This window comes from Pseudopipra pipra, chromosome 22, assembly GCF_036250125.1.
Source record: "Pseudopipra pipra isolate bDixPip1 chromosome 22, bDixPip1.hap1, whole genome shotgun sequence".
NCBI classification, from domain to species: domain Eukaryota; kingdom Metazoa; phylum Chordata; class Aves; order Passeriformes; family Pipridae; genus Pseudopipra; species Pseudopipra pipra.
This window is the reverse complement of record NC_087570.1, coordinates 7,289,562-7,302,330: the sequence shown is the minus strand read 5'-3', so window position 1 is coordinate 7,302,330 and position 12,769 is coordinate 7,289,562. Positions and strand designations below refer to the sequence as shown.

Sequence of the window (12,769 nt, the reverse complement as noted above, 5' to 3'; positions counted from 1 at the left end):
CTTTCCCGAGCCTAAAAAAAATCTCCCCACACACAAATCTCGGAGAATTCTGCCTGTTCTTGGCGGTTTGCAAAGCAAAGGCACCCAGGACTCCTTTTCCCCCTGGAATTTCCACACTCCCCTCGGGGTGTTTGGCTTGGCTGGATTCTGAGGGTGTTCCCGGCCCCAGGGGGGTTGTAAAGTCCATTTAATTATTAACAGGCAACTCCTGCCCTTGGATAAAGGTTGCCAGGACTGGGATGAGGATAATGCTGGATTTGGGGGCCGGGAGCAGCTGTGTTTGGAGTCATTTGATGGTTTTATCCATCCTTCAGCCTGGAAAACCAGGCTCGGGAGGAGATGGGAGCTCTTTTGAACCCTGTCTGCTGCTTATCCTGCTCTGCAAATCCACGTGTTCCTGGTTTTGGGAGCAGTCAACCCCTCTCCTGGCTGCACAACCCGTGTGAGCCGGGTGGAATCCCGTCCCGTGGATGAAAATCGCGGCTTCTCATCCCCATTCCCATCTCCAGAGTCGTTTTCCCTCCATCCCAGCACCCTCTGTTTGCTCCCTGTTGGTTTTACCCCTAAAATCCGCAGGTTTTCATCCCGCAGCTCCGGGCTCTGTGTCACCTCCAGGCTCGGGGGGTTTTGGGGATCATCCCAAGCCCTGCCGGGATGCAGTCGGTATTCCGTGTCCTCTGGAAAGCCGCCAGCAATCCAGGGAAAAGGGGGCCCCACGGGCAGCAGTGCTGGCTCCCCCCCCCCCCCCCCCCCCGGGACTGCACGTCCTCAGCCTGGGTGGGAAAAGGGGAATTTCGCCTTTTCCCCCCCTCCATCCTGGGAAAAAGCTTTAAATCCCCCGGGATCGCAGCATCCTCTGCCCCGGGGGAAGGTGGAGCGCTAATGTCAGTGGATCAGGAGGGGGGGACGGGGGCCCAGCAGCCCAAATTTTGGGGTGTATTTGACTCTTCCCAAAAGCTGACGAGATGATCCAGCAATTCCCTGCCCTGATCCTTGGATCTGTCCCTCCAGCAGCACGAATCCCAGCCCGATCCGTGCCGGTGCTGCACGGAATCCTTCTCCCTCCTTGCTCTTAAATGGGTTTAAAATTCATCCAACCGGGAAAAAAACCCAAGAAACAGCAAAACCCCAACTGCCCCGATGCCCTTCGCATCGAGAAGCTCTCACTGGTTATTATTTGGAATTATTATCCCGGTTTTTCCCCTCCCAGGCAGCAGCGGGAGCAGGAAGGGGCCGGCCCAGGTGTGGCTTTAGGACCCAGCGGATCCCCCATGTTGGAGGTAGGAGGTTTTTTTGGTTTTTTGTGGTTTTTTTTAACTCTCATTTCCAGAGTTTTTGGAAAGCAGAGAGAAGAGACCGAGGCGGTGGGAAAGGGCAGAGCCGTCACCAACTGGTAAGGACCAGGCGGGAGAGACTCCCCCATTCCCAGAAATTCTGAGGACCCCCCAGCAGCAAAGGGGGCTAAACCCCCGTTCCTGGGGCTTTCCAAAATCACCTTAGAACCTCCATGGGTTGGGGCAGCTCGGAAAAACTGCTTTGAACTCTTTAATCCCAGAAAACCAAACCCCACTCGATTTTTGGGGTGCTGAAGGAACGGCAGCCGGGGGGGGGGACCAATTTCAGAGGCCTGACAGTTGTTGGAGGAGATTTTTTGACCACTTCCAGAAAGTCTAAAAATATCCTAAAGCTGAAAACCTTCAGCCTAAACCTGAAGGAAACCGTGGTGGGGTTTTTTTCCACCCTGGAAAGAGACTCTAGAAAGGGCTCTTTGATTGTTTCTGTGGATTTGGGGGGACAGGACCCCGAGGAAAAAGTGAGGTGTGAAAACTGGGATGGGGGCACCGAGTTTTGTACCTTTGGGCGAGGGCCAAAAAAAATGGGAATCCTTTTATATTCCCTTTGTTCTCCCACTCTCTGGCAACTGGAGAGCTAGGGAGGAAAAAAAAAAAAGAAAAGAAAGGAAAATGGAAAAAAAAAGAAAAGCAGCTGGGGGAGGGGGGGAGGCTGGGGGAAGGTGGGGTTTAGCAGAATGAAAGGGACTGTGCTGTTCTTTCTCCGGGGTTGATTGTTCCCAGATGTGGAGTTGCAAAAACATCTGGCGCGGTTGGAGCCGCCGGACCCCTGCACGGAGTGTTGGGAAAGAGGGAATCTCGGGTCCCATCCTGGAAAAGGCAAAGGTGGGGAAGGAGGAGGAGGAGGGTGGAGGTGGCTCCGTGCTCTCCTTGGTGGCTTTGGGGTGTCCCGGCGGTGCCGGTGCCGCTCCGGGGGCTCCGGCGGGAGCAGACCTTGGAATCGCCGTCGGGGGAGACGTGACCCGTCTGTCCCCGTCCCGCGGCCAAAGGGGCCGAGCTCGGGCCAAGAGCTCCGTGTCTGGGGGGAATCCCAGGAGCTGGAGCTCGGGAGAAGCTCTGCAGGCTGGTCTGGGGGGTAAGGGGAGGTCGCTCCCGAGCTGTGGGGCCGGGTCCTTGGGAATGGGGGGAGGACAGAGTGGGATGACTCCAGAAGTGGAAATTCATCCATCTATCCGTCCATCCATCCAAGCACCCAGCAGCTTTGCCCCAGGCTCTCCTGGCAGGATACAGGCTCTGGATCGGGGGGGATTTGGGGTGGAAAAACGGAGATCGCTCCCGAGCTGTGGGGCCGGGTCCTTGGAACGGTGGGAGGATGGTGTGTGATGGCTCTGGAGGAAATCCCAGATGGATGGGAATCCCTCCATCCGTCATCCATCCGTCATCCATCTGTCCATCCAAACACCCAGCAGCCTTGCCCCAGGCTCTCCTGGTGGGATATAGACACTGGATCGGGGGGTTTTGGAGCCACAGGATGTCGGTGCTGGAATCCCATGGAATTCTGACACCTGGAGAAGCAGCCAAGGCCAGGATGGGCACCTCCAGCCCCTCTGGGTCCCCCCTGGCCAGGCCCCAGCCCCTGTCCCACAGCCAAGCTCTGCCAGCAGCCCCAACGCCCGGCAGAGCCTCCGGAGCCGCGCTGATCCCGCTCATCCGCCCACAATCCCCGTTATCCCGGGACACATTTAGCCCTGGCTAAATCCATGTCTGGGCCTTCCTGGGCCGTGGGAAGCAGTGGGGACACCCAGGGCCCTGAGTGCCACCGAGGGCACCCTGGGGTGGGGATGGGGGGCCGGGGGTGCTGCCCTTGGCACCCTCAGGGCTGGGCTCGGCCACCTCGGCCCGGCTCAGGTGGGGAACGACCCCGGGAGTGTCCCAAAGCTGGGAAGGGTCTGGAGTCACTTGGCAACACCTCTGGGGCCTTGAGGATCCTGGAGGGGATGTGGGGCTGGGAGGGTGAGCTGGGGGTGGGGTAGGGGCAAGACATGGTGGCCACGAGGTGCTGGGCCTTGGTCACAGGGACAATACAGGCCCTGCAAGGGCTCTGGTGGCCCTGGGGACACGGGGACCAGGAGGGGCAACACTCCAGGTGTGGGGCAGGATGGATCCCTGGGAGGTGCTGCACTTTGGGGATGGGGCAGGATGGGACCCCAGAAGATGCTGCTCTTGGTTGCTCTTGAGGCCGTGGTGACCAGAGGGGTTTTTTGGGAGATGTCTCTGGTTTTGGGGCAGGACCTGGTCCCTGAAGGTGCCTTTGGTGACCTTGGGGACGTGGTGACCAGAACATGCAGCTCTGGTGGCAGGACAGGACGTGGTCACTGGGAGGAGCTTTGGTGACGGTGAGGACACAGTGGCAGGAAGGATTTTTGGGAGACAGCTCCGGGTTTGGGGCAGGACATGATCCCTGGGAGCTGCTGGGCCTCGGTGGGGGGGGCAGGATGTGGTCCCGTGGTGCTGGTGAGGACTTGGTGGCCAGGAGGGTTTTTTTGGGAGACAGCTCTGGGTTTGGGGCAGGATCCAGGTTTGGTGCCCTGGAAGGTGCTGGACTGTGGTGACAGTGAGGACACGGGGGCAGGAAGGGTTTGTGGGAGAGAATTGTTGGGATGGTGCAAGACGTGGTCTCTGGAATGTGCCAGCCTGGGGATGGTCAGGATGGGATCCCTGGAATGTGCCAGCCTGGAGATGGTCAGGATGGAATCTCTGGAATGTGCCACCCTCATGATGGTTGGGATGGGATCCCTGGAAGGTCCCACACTCCACTGATGGTCAGGATGGGATCCCTGGAAGCTGATGGTGCCTCCATTCCCACCGACCCCCCTTCCCAGTGCGCCAGGGCTGGAGCCTCATTCCCACCAGGATCTGGGATGGTTTTGGGGAGAGTTTCTCTTTTCCCTTCAGTTTTCCCCCTGGCTCTGGCTCGGGATGAGGGGCAGGGCTGCTGGCATTCCTGCCATCCCAGCTCATCCCAGCCTTGCCCCATCTTCCTGCCAGGAAAAGCAGACTTGGAAAACTCCAGGGAAGCAGGAGTGCCCACGGCTGCCAAACCTCAGCCCCTGCACGGGATTTTCCTTCAAACCCCTATTTTCCCTAAAATCCCTATTTTGCCCCTCAATTCTCTGCATCCCTTTGGATTGAGGGGCTGCATTTCCCAGCAGGGAACCCCCAGAACGAGCCCTTTCCCAAGGAATTGGGTTGGAAATCCCAGGAGAGGAGCCCCAAAGCTCCCCTCCGGGCTCTGTTGTCCCCGGGAGCTCCAACCCTCTCCTCCCCCATCCCGGCCTTTCCCATTCCCGTCCTGCCTCCGGGTATTCCAGGGCTTGGTCCTCGCGAATCCCCCGGTGGAAGGGGGGGGGAAGCCCCGCCTGCCTTTTTTGGGGAAAGTTTCTCAATTTCGGAGGGTTTGGGGAGGGGTTTTTTTTTGGAGCCAATTCCCGGGGGCATCTCCGTGTGTGGGGGCTGGGAATGGGGGGGTTCCCTGGGCCCTCCCCCGATCCCTCGGCATTCCCTCTCTTCCCAGACTCCTCCGGCTGCTCCTCCGTCATTCCCGCAGGATGAGAGGGACGGGGCTCCTCGTGCTGTGCCTGCCAGGTGAGGCCCCTCTCCAGGGCCACTTTAATTATCCCAATCTCGTTTTCCAGCTCCACAGCTCCATTTTTACCATCCAGCCCCTCATTTCTGAACTCAGACGTATCTTAGAGGGGCCAAACCTTCATTTTTAGGGTCTAAACCCTCATTTTTAGGATCTAAATCCCTCTTTTAGAGCTAAACCCCTCATTTTTTAGATCCCAAAGCCTCAGTTTTAGGTCCCAAATCCTCATTTTTGAAGCCAAAAGCTTTGATTCTCTTGTTGAAAACCTTGTTTTTAGGGTCTAAACCCTCATTTTTAGGGTCTAAACCCCAGTTTTATGGCTAAACCCCTTATTTTTAGGTCCCAAATCCTCATTTCTGGAGTCCAAAGCTTTGATTCTGTGGTTGAAAACCTCATTTTTAGGGTACAAACCTTCATTTTTAAGCCTTAAACACCTTTTTTGAGGCTCAAAGGTACTGCTTGGAGGCCCAAAGTCTTGGTTTGGAAGGTCCAAAAGCTGCAGATTTAGGGGCCAAATCTTTATTTCTGGAGCCAAATGCTCAGTTTTTCGGCCCAAAGCCTCATTTTTAGCTCCCAGAGTCCCGTTTTGGGGACCAAAGCCTCCTTTGGAGCCTCCAAAAATCCATTTTTTAGGCTGCAAAGGGTGAAGTTTTTGGTCCCAAAGCACCATTGGAGGGAGATGTCACCACCCCCAGTGGGACAGGCAGGGCTTGTCCCCGTTATTCCCTCAAATCAACCCAAAATTCCCGATATTTAGGCTGGGAATGGCTCAGATTTGGGGGCATGAGGGGTCTGGCACCTCCTGCTCTGGGGACACGAAGGTGGCACAAAATTGGCACTTCAGGGCTGGAGTAAAATCCAGGAAAATGAGATTTATAACCCCCTGGGAGGGCTGGGAAAGGCAGGATGGAAACAGGGAGGGAGGGGACAGAGCCTGGAGCCTGGAAAACTTCAGGGGAAACAACGGCCAGGGACACATGGAAAACATTCCAGGGCAAGGGAAGGGGGGGAAGGGGAGAGAAATCCCATCATTCCCAGCTCAGGGATGCTCCTGGCACCAGGCTGGGAATGATCCCTGTGTCCAGGGATGGATCCCTGCAATCCATGGGGATGGGAATGATCCCTGTGTCCAGGGATAGATCCCTGCCATCCATAGGGATGGGAATGATCCCCGTGTCCAGGGATAGATCCCTGTCATCCAAGGGGATGGGAATGATCCCTGTGTCCAGGGATAGATCCCTGCCATCCATAGGGATGGGGATGATCCCTATGTCCAGGGATGGATTCCTGTCATCCAAGGGGATGGGAATGATCCCTGTGTCCACGGGAGGGGTCCCTGCAATCCACAGGAATGGGAAAGATCCCTGTGTCCATGGATGGATCCCTGTCATCCAAGGGGATGGGAATGATCCCTGTGTCCAGGGATGGATCCCTGCAATCCATGGGAATGGGGATGGGAATGATCTGATCCCCCCTCCGAACATTCTGATCCCTTCAACTCATCCAGGCTGGATTTTGATCCCCCTTTTCCCCCTGGATCCATGGCAGGGGGAGCTCCCAGTGGGATGCAGGGGGTGCCATCCCTGTCGGGACCACCCCCGGGGTCCCTGGGTGCTGGACCCTTCTCCGGGATTGCGGATCCATGGGATCAGCCCCAGCTGGATAACGCTGGGTAACCCCGGGCTGGTGCTGCTCCCTCATCCAGGAGCAGCCCCTTCCCTCTCCTCTTCCCGGGGACACAGAGGGCAGAGGGATGGGATTTGGGGATTTTGGGAAGCCCAGTCCCTGGCTGGGTGTCCGTGACCCCCCCGTGTCCCGCAGTGCTGCTGGTGCAGGGCCAGTACGGCCGCTTTGAGGGCATCACCTACCCCGAGCCCGTCCAGTACTCCCAGTACGACCAGCAGGCAGGTGAGAGCTCCCACAGCTGGGAATGCTTCTTTTCCCCTTCATTTCCTGCTTTCTCTGGCCGAACACCCACCACTCTGATCCCTCTTTTCCCTCCAGCACCCTCTGCTCCATCCCTTTTCTCCTGCCCCTTGAATTCCCAACACATGACACTCTCCCCTCTCCTCCCCCTCCTCTCCCCTCCCTCGTGCTGCCAATTATTTATTAAACCTTCATCAATTATCCATTAAACCTTCATTAATCTCCAAACCCCACCTGCTGGATGCTCCCAGTTCATCCCTGGGATGTCCAGAGGTGTTTTCCCATCGCTCCCACCCAAATTTTCGGGAGCTCCTTGCCCAGCCCCGGCCTGGCTGGGCTGAGTTTGCTCCCTAAAACCCCCCCTCAGCCTCTGGTTTCCTTTTGTTCCCCAGAAATCCAGGATTACTACGACTACCACGGTGAGTGACCCCCGGGGGGGGCGGGGGGAGGGGATGGGGTGGGAATTTTGGGGGATGCCCCCGCTCTGCATCTGTCCCTGCAGATGTCACCCCCCGTGCCCCCGAGGAGCAGTTCCGGTACCAATCCCAGCAGCAATCCCAGCAGGAAACTGTGCCGGCCCCGACCCCAGGTGGGTGACAACCTCTTCAGGTAGGTGACAACCTCTTCAGGTAGGTGACAGTCCCCAAGATGGGTGACAACCCCCCAAGGTGGGTGACAGACCCTGAGGTGGGTGACAGCCCCCAAGGTGGGTGACAGACCCTCCAGGGGGGTGACAACCCCTTCGGGTGGGTGACAGTCCCCTCATGTGGGTGACAACCCCCTGAGGAGTGTGATAAGCCCCCAAGGTGGGTGACATCACTCCCAGGTGGGTGACAACCCCCCAAGGTGGGTAACAGACCCTCCAGGGGGGTGAAAACCCCCTGAGGAGTGTGACAAGCCCCCAAGGGGGGTGACAACCCCCCCAGGTGGGTGACAATCCCCCAAGGTGGGTGACAGCCCTCCAGGATGGGTGACAGACCCTCCAGGGTGGGTGACAGCTCCCCAAGGTGGGTGACAACCCCCCTGACCCCCTCAATCCCAGGGCTGAGGGGTCTCCCCCCCCCTGCTCCCTCATCCCAGTTCTGCTCCCCCGGGTGCCCACAGCGGGACACTCCAGCCCTAAAATCCAGGGAAAGGGCAGAGAGATCCTTTTGCTCCAGCCCTAAAATCCAGGGAAAGGGCGGAGAGATCCTTTCCCCCCATCCCTAAACTTCCCCCTCCTTTCCCCCCTCAGCCGCCGCCCCCGAGACCGAGCCCACGGAGCCGGGACCGCTGGGTGAGTGTCGATCCCGGGGGGGCTCATCCTGCCTTTGATCCCTCTGGAGCCGGGATGTGTCGATCCGGGGGGGGGAGGGGGGAGGCGTTCGGGCCCCTCTGCGGGAATTCCCAGCGCGTTTTCCCGCAGACTGCCGGGAGGAGCAGTATCCCTGCACGCGGCTCTACTCGGTGCACAAGCCGTGCAAGCAGTGCCTGAACGAGATCTGCTTCTACAGGTGAGCGGGAAACCCCTCCCGAGCCTCCCAAAAAGCTTGGGAATCCCCCCTGCTTTTCCCGACCCCCCCCTTCTCTGGCTTTTCTCCCGTTCCCGATCCAGCCTCCGCCGGGTTTACGTCATCAACAAGGAGATTTGTGTCCGCACCGTGTGCGCCCACGAGGAGCTGCTGCGAGGTGAGGGGTCCAAAGGGTGGGGAGGGATCGGAATCCAAAGGGAATTATATCCAAAGGGAATAATTCCCCAGGAATTATCGGGAAAAATCCCCCCGGTCAAAACGAGCTGCTCCAGCGGCTCCCGCGGAATGGGCCAGGCTCTGCTGGGGGTTTGGGAGCAGGGATGGGGATGGATCCTCCCCCCCAGGGGATGAGATGTGGATTTGGGATGGGAATGGGGATGGGGATGGATCCCCCTCCACCAGAGGATGAGCTGTGGATTTTGGGATGAGGATGGGGATGGGAATGGGAATGGGAATGGATCCCCCTCTCCCACAGGATGAGCTGTGGATTTGGGGATGGGAATGGGGATGGGGATGGATCCCCCTCCACCAGAGGATGAGCTGTGGATTTTGGGATGAGGATGGGCATGGGCATGGGGATGGATTCTCATCCATGGAATGAGCTGTGGATTTTGGGATGGGGATGGATCCCCCTCCCCCATGGGATAAACTGTGGATCTTGGGATGAGGATGGGGATTGGGATGGGGACTGGGATGGGGATTGGAATGGGGATTGGGATGGGGATTGGGATTGGGATTGGGATGGGGATTGGGATGGGGATTGGGATGGGGATGGATCCCCTCCCCCCGGACGAGCCGTTGCCACTCTCTGCCCGTCCCTGAGCGTGGGCCCCTATTTTGGGGGCTGCCCCCACCCATCCTCCTGCCGTTCCCATCCCCACCGGGAGGGCGGGTTCCTCGCCTCTCCTCGCCTCTTTCCCGGCGTTCCCGGCTGATCCCGGTGTTCTCCCGCAGCCGACCTGTGCCGGGACAAGTTCTCCAAGTGCGGGGTGATGGCCACGAGCGGGCTCTGCGCGGCCGTGGGCGCGTCCTGCGCCCGCAGCTGCGGGGGCTGCTGAGCCGGGACCCCCTTCCCGCCCCCATCCCGCCCATCCCGCCCCGCTCCCGGCCCGCCGCGGGGCTCCGCAACCCGGGAAAGGCATGGAAGGAGCCTTTTCCCACCGTTTTTTGTGCGCGGAAAGAATTAAACCCAAAATAAAAACAGGAAAAAAAAGGGGGGGGAGGGGGAGGGATTTATTGTTTTTATGACTTTCTTTTGTCGTTTTGGAAAAGGGGGGGCTCGGCCCCGAGTTTTCTACAGAGAGAATCCCACACCGACCGCGGCTCCCGGCTCGTTCTTTGGGGAGGATTCCCGGTTTTCCAGGGGGTTTCCCAAGGATTTGAGCGATTCCCGGCCCTGCCCGGGGGAGGGAGGGCTGCGAGGGGCGGGTTTGGGGGGTCCGGGGTGGTTTGGGGGGCGTGAAATGGTTGAATTTGGGGTGGGTCTGGGGGGATGTGGAGCAGTGGGGGGGGCTTTAGTTTGGGGGGGATCTTATAGAAAATGTTCAGTACAGGCGTGTTTGGGGTAAATTTGGGGAGTTACAGACAATAAAGGGGGGGTTGGGGGTGTAAAATGGTTATTTTGGGGTGGTTTGGGGGTACGTGGAGCAGTGGGGAGGTAATTTAGGGGAGTTTGATTTGGGGGGTCTTAATTTGGGGGATTCTTATAGAGACAAGCACAGGATAAACAATTTTAGGGTAAATCCTGGGGGCCATAGACAATAAAAGAGTTTTGGGGGGTGTAAAATGGTTATTTTGGGGTGGTTCGGGGGTATGTGGAGCAGTGGGGGGTAATTTGGGGGCTCTTACAGAGAAAAGCACAGGACAAACGATTTTGGGGTAAATCTTGAGAGTTATAGACAATAAAGGGGATTTTGGGGAGTGTAAAGTGGTTATTTTGGGGTGGTTTGAGGGATATGGAGCAGTGGGGGGTGATTGGGAGGGTCTTAATTTGGGGGATTCTTATAGAGAATAGCACAGGATAAACGATTTTAGGGTAAATTCTGGGAGCTCTGGACAATTAAAGGGTTTCAGGGGGTGTAAAATGGTTATTTTGGGGTGGTTTGGGGGATGTGGAGCAGTGTGGGGGAGTAATTTTGGGGGTCTTAATTTTGTCGAGTCATGGAAAAAAAGGTCAGTACAGGAGTGCTTGGGGTAAATTTTGGGAGTTACAGACAATAAAGGGGATTTTGGGGGGTGTAAAGTGGTTATTTTGGGGTGGTTTGGGGGGATGTGGAGCAGAGGGGGTAACTCGGGGGTCCTGATTTGAGGAAGTCTTAATTTGAGGGATGCTTATAGAAAAAAGCACAAGATAAACGATTTTGGGGTCAATTCTGGGAGTTGTGGACAATAAAAGGTTTTTGGGGTGTTTGTGGCTGAGATTCCCTATGGAAAGGGGGAAGTTTGACGTGTGATTCCCATCAGGGGAACGGGGGGGCTGGAGGGGTTTGGGGCGAGGGGGAGTTCCTGCAGGTCTCGGAGGGTGCAGCTCTTGTCTATAGGGTTCTTGTCCACAGGATGCAGCTCTCCTGTAGGGTGTGCAGCTCTCCTATATGATATGTATAGGTTGGAGCTCTTCTGTAGAGTGTGCAGAGCTCGTATGTAGGGTGCAGCTCTTGTATATAGGGTGTGTCTCATATATAGGGTGTATCTCTTCTCTACAGCCTGTATTCCTTTTCTATAGGGTGCAGCTCTCCTCTATAGTGTGTATCTCTTATCTACAGGGTGTGTCTCATATATAGGGTGTATGTCTTCTCTACAGCATGTATTTCTTGCCTATAGGGTGCAGCTCTCCTATATAGTGTGCATGCCTTGTCTATAGGGTGTGGCTTTAGTCCCCAGCCTGTTTCTCCCGTGTATAGGGTGCAGCTCTTGTACATGGTGGGTAGCTGCCCTATATAGGGTGCAGCTTCGTCTGTGGTGTGTAGCTGTCCCATATAGGGTGCAGCTCTTGTCTGTGGTGTGTAGCTGCCCTATATAGGGTGCAGCTCTCATATATGATGTAGTTCGTCTATAGTGTGTGTTTCTCATGTATAGGGTACAGCTCATATCTATAGGGTGTGTCTCATATATAGGGTGTATCTCTTCTCTCCAGCCTATATTCCTTTTCTATAGGGTGCAGCTCTCCTATATAGTGTGCATGCCTCGTCTATAGGGTGTGGCTTTAGTCCCAGCCTGTTTCTCCCATGTATAGGGTGCAGCTCTGCAATATAGGGTGTCTCTCATATACAGGCTTTCCCTCTTGTCTACAGGTTGTCTCTCTCCTGAAGCCCATAGGTCTTGTCTATAGGGGGTTTTCTCTCATCTGTAGGGTGTTTCCCTCACCTGTAGCCTGCACCTCATACACAGGGGGTGTCTCTATAGGGTTACTGTACACAGTGTGTCTCCTGTCTATAGGGTGTGTTCCATACACACAGTGTGTGTCTCCTGTCTATAGGGTGTGTTCCATACACACAGTGGGTCTCTCCTGTCTGTAGGGTGTGTTCCATACACACACAGTGTGTGTCTCCTGTCTGTAGGGTGTGTTCCATACACACAGTGGGTCTCTCCTGTCTGTAGGGTGTGTTCCATACACACACAGTGGTGTGTCTCCTGTCTGTAGGGTGTGTTCCATACACACAGTGTGTGTCTCCTGTCTGTAGGGTGTGTTCCATACACACACAGTGTGTGTCTCCTGTCTGTAGGGTGTGTTCCATACACACAGTGTGTCTCTCCTGTCTGTAGGGTGTGTTCCATACACACAGTGTGTCTCTCCTGTCTGTAGGGTGTGTTCCATACACACAGTGGGTCTCTCCTGTCTGTAGGGTGTGTTCCATACACACAGTGTGTCTCTCCTGTCTGTAGGGTGTGTTCCATACACAGCACCCCTCGTATCTCTCATCTGTAGGGTGCAGCTCTGGTATAGTGAGTAGCTCTCACATAGAGTATCTCCTATAGGACTTATATCTCTTGAAGGTGGTGTGTGTCTAGTTTATAATGAGTCCTCTGTCATCTATAGGGTGCATTTCCTTTCTATAGGGTGTATTTCCCATTTATAGGGTGTGTTTCCCCTCTATAGGGTGTATTTCCCATGTATAAGGTGTATTTCCCCTCTATAGAGTGTATTTCCATTTATAGGGTATATTTCCCTTCTATAGGGTGTACCTCCCATGTATAATGTGTATTTCCCCTCTACAGGGTGCATTTCTCCTCTATAGGGTGCATTTCCCATTTGTAAGGTGTATTTCCCATTTATAGGATGTACTTCCCCTCTGTGGGGTGCATCTCCCATCTATAGGGTGTACTTCTAATCTATAGAGGCAGTTATTATCATCACTTGCTATTTATTGCTACTTCTTATAATTTATTATTATTAT

At 55.9% G+C, this 12,769-nt stretch overlaps 1 protein-coding gene across 4 annotated transcripts; it reads left to right on the top strand.

Moving 5' to 3' along the window:
• The first annotated feature begins 941 nt into the window (after positions 1-941).
• MFAP2 (microfibril associated protein 2) lies at positions 942-9,692 on the top strand. Of its 4 annotated transcripts, none has more exons than XM_064678850.1 (10): positions 942-1,280; positions 2,076-2,177; positions 4,867-4,937; positions 6,760-6,846; positions 7,257-7,283; positions 7,367-7,453; positions 8,099-8,140; positions 8,270-8,357; positions 8,459-8,532; positions 9,330-9,692. In XM_064678850.1, the coding sequence occupies exons 3-10, from the start codon at positions 4,901-4,903 to the stop codon at positions 9,431-9,433; spliced, it is 546 nt and encodes a 181-aa protein (XP_064534920.1). In that variant the 5' UTR covers positions 942-1,280; positions 2,076-2,177; positions 4,867-4,900; the 3' UTR covers positions 9,434-9,692. The 4 variants fall into 4 exon arrangements, with proteins under 4 accessions (XP_064534920.1, XP_064534919.1, XP_064534917.1 ...); XM_064678849.1 differs by having other exon boundaries at positions 942-1,393; XM_064678847.1 differs by lacking the exon at positions 2,076-2,177 and having other exon boundaries at positions 943-1,280.
• Positions 9,693-12,769: the final 3,077 nt, after the last annotated feature.

Excerpts from the sequence above, each read along its gene's own strand:
- MFAP2 (XM_064678850.1), top strand. The coding sequence starts at position 4,901 with ATGAGAGGGACGGGGCTCCTCGTGCTGTGCCTGCCAG. Across the intron at positions 6,847-7,256 it reads CCAGTACGACCAGCAGGCAG|AAATCCAGGATTACTACGAC; the intron begins GTGAGAGCTCCC and ends TTTGTTCCCCAG. Across the intron at positions 8,358-8,458 it reads AACGAGATCTGCTTCTACAG|CCTCCGCCGGGTTTACGTCA; the intron begins GTGAGCGGGAAA and ends TTCCCGATCCAG.